At 53.3% G+C, this 7,797-nt stretch overlaps 1 protein-coding gene across 1 annotated transcript; it reads left to right on the forward strand.

Moving 5' to 3' along the window:
- The first annotated feature begins 5,320 nt into the window (after window positions 1-5,320).
- LOC124673306 (putative F-box/LRR-repeat protein 22) lies at window positions 5,321-6,660 on the forward strand. Its single transcript, XM_047209414.1, has 2 exons — window positions 5,321-5,736; window positions 5,967-6,660. Exons 1-2 carry the CDS (start codon window positions 5,321-5,323, stop codon window positions 6,580-6,582), a joined length of 1,032 nt encoding a protein of 343 aa, XP_047065370.1. The 3' UTR covers window positions 6,583-6,660.
- Window positions 6,661-7,797: the final 1,137 nt, after the last annotated feature.

Below are 7,797 nucleotides of genomic sequence, written 5' to 3' on the forward strand. Positions count from 1 at the left end.
GCATGCCCATTGGGGATGCCTATGTCAGAGGCTACATGCGCAAGTGTGTGGAGTTGCGAATATCTTGCAGGGTTGAGAGTTGTTGCATTGGCGACAGGGACCAATCGAGAGATCTCGTTGCGTCATACAAGTTATCGTGCACTTCGTCATCAAGTTATCTCCGCTGTGTTCATCCCGTGATCATCATCACCACCGTTGCTTACTGAGAAGATCGGGCCACCCCCTTATTAACCCTCCAAACTTTGGCGAGTCTAGCTCCGCACAGATCTGCATGAACCAGAGAGGCCACGCCCAACAAAATAGCTCGGAGGTCAAGAATCATGGCCATAGATCGACCCCCTGGTCAGATCTGCCCGCGGACTGACCCAGGTCAGAACCAGCGGCTTGCGCCTACCAGGCCCAAGCCAACGAGAGGAAGGCCCAACTCACGGGCTCCAGCGTCGGAGATGACAACACCAGGACGAACATGACCTCCAACACCGCCATGGAGCACAGATTGGAGCTCGATTCGCTGCAATTGGGAGGAGAGGTGAGGAGAGGGGAAGCATGCTAGATGTTGAAGGAGGCGAAGGAGGCCCGCCGCCACCGCAGGCCGACCGGCAGTGGCAGTGAGGAAGGGGCACAGGGAGGAGGCGACGCTGGTGAGGGAACCCTAGTCGCCTCTCGTGTCGCCCGAGCGAGGACGACGCGGGGGCATACGAAGCGTTTTTTCTTTCAATTTTGTTTGTTTCAATTTTTGTTGTTAGAAACCTACGACACACCCGTTTACAAGAGAATGAAGCGGGGAAAGGAACAACAAGTGGGATGCTCGATATCGAGCAACCACTATGGGACAAAAACTTGTTATCCCTAGAAACCTGTTTGTTTTTGTTATGGCATGTATGCTCCTTTAGCTTGCTAAAAAAAAGGTTGGCGAAAAATAGCCAGAGGTGCACAACTATCTTAGAGAAGCGCCTCGGTCGCTCCCCGCGGGCGACCTGGGCGCTAACCATTGCCGTCGGGAGCAGCTCCGCCTCCACTCTCCTCCCCCCCCCGCCGCGCGCCGGGCAAGCGGGCTGCGCGGCGCTCCGCAGCGGCGAGCCGGGCGGCTTGCGGCGCGGAGTCGGACGCGTCGGCGGGAGCAGCGCGCTGCCGGGGATGCGGCGGGATGCGTCCGGCGGCTGGTGCGTGGATGCGCGCGGCTGCGTGGTCGTCCGCGCCTAGACGCACAAGCGCGCTGGTGGCCAGGAGCCCCTCATCCTTGGCGCGGTGGAGGCGTCGGGGTCGCTGCGGACAGGGCCGATCTGGGTCTATGCGGGCCCATGGCGCGGCTCCTTGACGGCGCGGCGGCTGGGGACCGGATCTTTGACGGCTCCCGTCCCGATCTGGTGCTCCGACAGTTGTTTGAAGCAGAGTGTGGTGCTGGTTTTGGCTGCTGCGTTGGGTGTGGGCGTCTAGTGGTCGGCGGCAAGGTCACATGCTCTGTTGGCTGCGCTCCTTCTACCCGAGATTCAAGAGAGCTCGATGGCAGAAATGTCATGCCAGGCGATAGATTTGCACCCATCCTGCGTAGGTGCCGATGACGACGGTGCCCACGGGAGCCGTACTCCTTCTTGAAGGCGTCTTCGTGAGCTACATCTCCTGCTGTCGCGGGTGTCTGGTGTTCTCCTGGTGAAAACCTGAGCTCCTCATGACTGGGCGACGGCGACATCTATGCCGCTACCTTCTTGAAGGCGCCGCCTTTGGAGGCCTCGACACTTGTGGTGTGGTAGGTTTGCATCAACTAGGCATGGTTGCCTTGCGGCCGAAGATGGTGGACGCCAGGGCAGCGGCTCCGAACGGTGGATGGTGCGTCGAGGCGGCGGCCTCGAACGGCCTTGTAACTACATGAACATGGGGTGTGGTTGTGGTCTAACAAGGCAAGGGTGGCGTGCTCGTGCTACGTGGGTAGCGAGTCCATTGGCCCGGTCGGCAGAATCGGATGATCGGCCTGGCTGGCATGTCAGGGCGTAGGCCCCGGATCTTTTGGCGCGACGTTCGTGGTCTGCGGATGGTCGTCTTGTGTAGCCTGAGCTACGAGGCGTCTAGTCCGTGCGGCATTGCAGCTCGTAACCGAGCAGGGGAAGCCGGAGTGGCGGCTCCGGGCACGGATGTGTTTGTTTTGTGCAATGGTGACTTTGTGTTGTGTGGGCGACGAGGCTCTGTTGTTTGTGCGGTTTTTCGACCCTTTTTTTCCTCAAAAATGGGGTCATTTTGTTCGGTTTTTGAGCCCGGTTTTTCTCATAAACTGGATCAACTGGTCGTCTTAACCTTCTCCTCTATTGCGATGAATATAACAGTTCTTCTGTTGTTATTCAAAAAAAAAGGTTGGCAAGTACGTTTACGTGTTACATGCCATCTGGCCTTTTTTTTTTGACAATCAATACCACATATATTTATAGTAATAAATAGTTCATGCTAGAGATACACGAGCTGACTCCAACGATTACAAAATAAAGTCTAAAAGATACTAACAAATCTTCAAGGTCTTCAAATTCTTTCTTCTTCCATAACACAATTTTTTACTCTTCTGAAGGCAGCCAAAGATAGATAACAAACCATAGACCTGTAAATACCGACGAAGGTTCTCCCATAATTTTAATTTGAGCCGCAATACCAAGGCTGCATGCACGCACGCAACCATTAAACCAGTCATCCAACATCGGAAAGAGTACCAACACCAGTATGTCAGGGAATAACAACCGACTAGCCTTGTCGACGACGATGGAGAGCCAAGAGTACGAATCACCATTGTTGGGACGTAGTAGCCGGGATAAAAACTACGAGGATAATCACCATTGTCGCGGCAAAAGATCCAAAATCGATCTGGCGAAGCAAGATCTGAAGGCACATACCTAGAGGATTGTAATCTTTCAACACCACCATTGACGTCGGGAAGGAGGTCTCGTCGTCGAACGAAAGCCCGAAGATCACTTATTATAGACGATGCCATCTCCATTGAGGGGAAACCAACAAGAAAATGACTACCAAAATCCTAACATAATCAACTGAAAATACTACTTTTATTGAAAACTCCACGTATAGATCGGGTTCCCCACTCCTCCCGACGTCGGCGAAGCCAATCTGAGGAGGGGGAACCGATCTATGGAGGAGGCTGAAGTGGAGACGGCTAGGATTTGGAGAGGCGGCGGCTGTCTTTCTTTACATGCCATCTGGCCTAGTGACTATAAAGCTTGAAAAAGTTTGTCAAAATATACATATATAGATCTAGTTTAAAACCATTCATCAATATGAAGGCAACGATCAAGAAAGATTGCGAACCGAGATGGAAATATTAGGATACATAACATCGATAACTTAGTTTTTCTAGCTGTAAGATTGACATAAGATCCAGGCCACACAAAAAGCGACCAGTTGCTGAGGTTGGGTTGCTCGTACAGGCTTTGGGAGCAAAAAGTTCACACCCCTTAAAAGGTATCTCCAACGGGGCGACGCATTTCAGGGTCAAAAAATGTTCGCGCGCATCCGTTTGCGTCGATCGAAATGGTCAAAATCGACCGCGCGTCCGTTTACGCCGGGGGTGGCTCCAACGGCATGATGCATTTTTTTTTCGAATTTCCATTTTTTATAACATGAAAACATAATTTATATAGTTAAACACATGGAAAAAAAATCCTAAACGTCTGCGCCTACTGGTTCTCCTCGTCGCTGTCGATCACGACGAGCTCCGGTACCACCCACGACCAGTTGGGAACCGGCGGAACGTACGCTGGGCGCGCCGGCGGTACTAGAGGTGGAGGAGCCCAGGCCTGTGGCGGAGGTGGATGTGGAGGCGCCCAAGCCTGTGGCGGAGGTGGAGGAGCCCAGGCCTATGGCGGAGGTGGAGGTGCCCAGGCCTAAGGTGGGGGCCCCCACGGGTTATATGGCGGAGATGGAGGCGGCGGTTGTGGCGTGGCCCAGTCCTGTAGTGCCAGTCGTAGGGCTTCTTCCTCCGACAGGCTCGGCGGCATGATGCCGGTGGCGTACCGGGGCAGTGGCGGCTGCACAGGTCGGTCGTTCTCAGAGACGAGGATGCCGAGCCTCGCGATCTCATCGTCTGTCATGTTGTCCGGGTACTCAAACTTCCGGCCCTCCGCCATGGCCAGCCGCCATTCCTGGAAGATGCACGCGACGTAGTCGTCGCTGTCGTCCTTGGCCTCCTCGTTGTGGTACACCAGCGCCTCGTTGTAGTCGTCGTCATCGTCGTCCTGCGTAGGCATCGGCGCCTGCTGTCTTCGACGACGAGGCACCGGTGGACGGTCGAAGGGAAAGTCCCTGTCGCCCATGAAGCCCGCCCTCCTCCTCGGATTCCTCTCGTCCTCAAGATAGCTATGCCAGTTGTCGGAGTCGATGTCGTAGGCGGGATCGGCGCGGAGGTCTGGCGGTAGGTACCGCCTCCTTCGCCGGATCTCGGCGCTCCTATCTGGCTCGCGCGCAGCCACGGGAGGGATGGGCACCCGGCGGTAGCTGAGCCGCCAGCCGCCAGGCATGTGCATGTCCCTCCAGGCCTCTCACGGTGTCCAGTTCCGGTGCATCAGCCTCCCCACGCCGACGGGCAGCGGAACCCTGTTCGGTCGCTCCTCCTTCTTGGTGCCGTTGTCGGACGCCTCGATGTCGTTCTTCTTCTTCCCCATGGTGCTGCGACGGTGGTGGTGGGAGTGGAGGTGCGGGCGATGGAGGAACGATGCCGGTGGACTTTTAAGGCCGGTCACGCGCGGGAAACGATGCCATTGAAGGCGGCTCAGAAGCCTAGCTGCCGCCCGCCAGTGCGCGCGCAGAAGAGGCAGCCGCGACATTGATGGCGAAGGCTGTGGTGCAGACACGGAAGCACGACCGCGGAAGCGATGGCCGCGGAAGCGATGCCCTCGATACAGGGTCGCTCTCAGGTAGGCCCGGTGGAGATGCAAGTGGTCACTTAGTGCGTCCGCGCAGCGTCCGCCGCGAGGCATTCTAGACGCAAATATGCACCGGGTTTGCGTCGCTGCAGACGGCCCGTTCAAGATGCATCACCCCGCTGGAGGTGGTACCATACGCATTTTCAGTCTGAACGGACGCAGACGGTTGCTCAAGATGCCCTAAAGGAAATGAAATTGCTTGGTACAAAGAACAAAGGGCCAAAAGGCCCGTTAGTCCAGCTGTGTGCTAGAGACATCTAAAATGCATGTAATGCTGGCCCGCGAAAATGGGGCTCTATAAACCAGCAAAGCCCCTTTAGCCCTGGAGTCGTGGACTCGTCATCGTCAGCTGTCGAGACTCGAGAGACGATCGAATCGGCTCGATAACGCTCCATATCGCGATCGCGATGCCTCCACCGGCGGCGACTACTCGGCGGCGCAATCCAAGGGGACGAGCCAGGAAATCCCCCGCGCTCCACCTCTCGGAGTTCCACTGCATGCCGGAGCCGGTGGAGGCGTGGGAGCGGGACTGGGCGGAGCTGCCCGCGGACTCGATCTCCTGCGTCCTCCACAAGCTGAGCCTCCCGGAGCTCCTGCTGGGCGGCGCGGCGGAAGTGTGCCGTTCATGGCGACGCGCCGCGCGGGAGGAGCCCGAGCTCTGGCGGCGCATCGACGTGAGCCATCTTCCCGACGTCCCGCCCTTCACCCGGCAGGCTACTCTCGAGAATGTCATGAGGGCCGCCTTGCGTCTTAGCGCGGGGCAGTGCCATACCTTCTTGGGCGCGCACCTGGACGATGGCCTCTTCATGCTGCTCGCCAAGCAGTAAGATCATTTGTTCTTGATCCCCAAATATTTACTCCCAGAGTTTTAAGTGGTACTGCATCCCACACAAAAAAAAAACAAAGATATGCCTATTGTTTCTTCTTATATTTTGTTTAAGGTTGGATCCTTTGAAAATATACAACTCCGGGACAGCAGTTTTGTTTTGAATGTAAAGCTAGGCAGATCTTCGAATTAGTGGTATATATATTAACATTAGTCATATCTTGCAGGGCGCCTTTGCTGAAGAGACTTGAACTGACCAGGTGTTGTCCTATCTCCAGCGGAGGATTTGCCGACGCAATAAAGAAGCTCCATCTGCTTGAGGAGCTCCAGCTGTATCACTGCTTACACGATGAAGCGTGCCCGTGCCTGAAAAGCTTCAGGCTTGTCCGGCAAAGGCCTTGCTCCTATCGTTTTAACAAGCGTACTGATGATCGAGAGGCCTTTGCAATCGCAAAGATGCACCGACTACGTTCCTTGAAGCTCGTCCATGGTAATCTCAGCAACCAAGGCCTGGCAGCTATCATCGACAACTGCCCCCACCTAGAGTACCTTACCATACGGGATTGCTGCAACGTCAGGATGGATGCTAACCTAACAGCCAAGTGCGCCCGGATCAGAGTGGACTACCACGAGTACTTCCCGTCATATGAACTTTGTAAATGTTGTTTCTTTTCCCCAATTTATGCGTTCAATGATGATGGCTACCCCTATGATGACGATGAACCCGACGATTACCATGATCTTTCTCTTTATTCCTACCTGGGTGACGAGATTGATGGCACCGATTGTGAGGAGCATGAAAGGATCCTAGACGTCAAGAGCATGCGTAGGTACTTGAGCTAATGTACTAGTGTTGCTTTAGATGTTCTGATATTTTGTTGTGTCATTCCGGCCACAACTTTTCTTAAAGAGGATCAACTTTTTTTCATGGTATTATTAGCCTGTGGTTGGTGTGTAAGGTCTGATCATCACAAGATATATGATCCTTTGTAATAAATTGCTCTCAGTGACCATGTTTTCCTTCATTTCGCAAGAACGAGTGGAGTGAGTGTCCGGAGTTTATGCATGATAACTATTGAGCAATGTAATATCATCCAAATCCGTATGTGAGATAAAATGATGGCCTAATGGAACTGAGATATGGAGGTTCCTGGTTGCTGCTTATCGTCTGACACTTGCTTCGAACTGCATGGTGGCAAACTTGAAACATCCATCCGGGTTCACCTTCTGAATATGTGTATAGTTATTCTTGCTTCGTTGCCTAGTGCGCACGTGTTGACAAACACCAATCAGCATTTTCTTGGCAAAGCATATTTAGATTGTTGGGCCTATGGCTGTCAAAACCAAGACGGTAACTAACTAGGAATATATGCCAATAATCTGGTGATGACTGGTGACACCGAGCTCCAAACCTCCTATAGCCTCGTAGATCATGGAAACTTGCACTCAATTCAATGGTTAGAACATACTATGAAACCCAACCAGCATCTCTGCACACCTCTTTCAATCTTTTGTTTGGAACAGAGGACCTGAAATCCATATTTCATCTCACCGATGAAATATGAGTCAACTGAGAGTTTAAAACCTGGATTTTTTCATTTGTCATTTTTGTATCAGGGATTTTACGGACCCTCCGCGCATCAACGAGGTAAACGTGTCCTAAGGTTGTGAAATTCCTTATCCCACAAGTAGCGAGAAAAACCTGATTTCTATATCTGAAAGCCATTCCATGCTCACAAGAGTTACACACATGATTCTCCTATAAACATGCTGCCCCAAAAACACACCGTTTAGCAGGCCCCACAAGCCCAGATGGATTAAGCATAGACACCGCGGACACCATGACACCGATAACCAAGATCATCCTAAAGTGCTCATGGGTAGAGAGCTCATCAATACAAAGGTCGTAGCAACTGACAGCTCCTGATTCCATGTATATGTGGACCCCATATTCATGGAATGAAAATCGCACCTAACATGCCAATATTTGTGCGGCACCTCGATATGAGTCCCGCACAACTCATAATAGCTAGCCACCATCAGATGCAGGGCCAATTG

The sequence above is a fragment of the Lolium rigidum genome, chromosome 7, assembly GCF_022539505.1.
Source record: "Lolium rigidum isolate FL_2022 chromosome 7, APGP_CSIRO_Lrig_0.1, whole genome shotgun sequence".
In the NCBI taxonomy this organism is placed as follows: Eukaryota; Viridiplantae; Streptophyta; class Magnoliopsida; order Poales; family Poaceae; genus Lolium; species Lolium rigidum.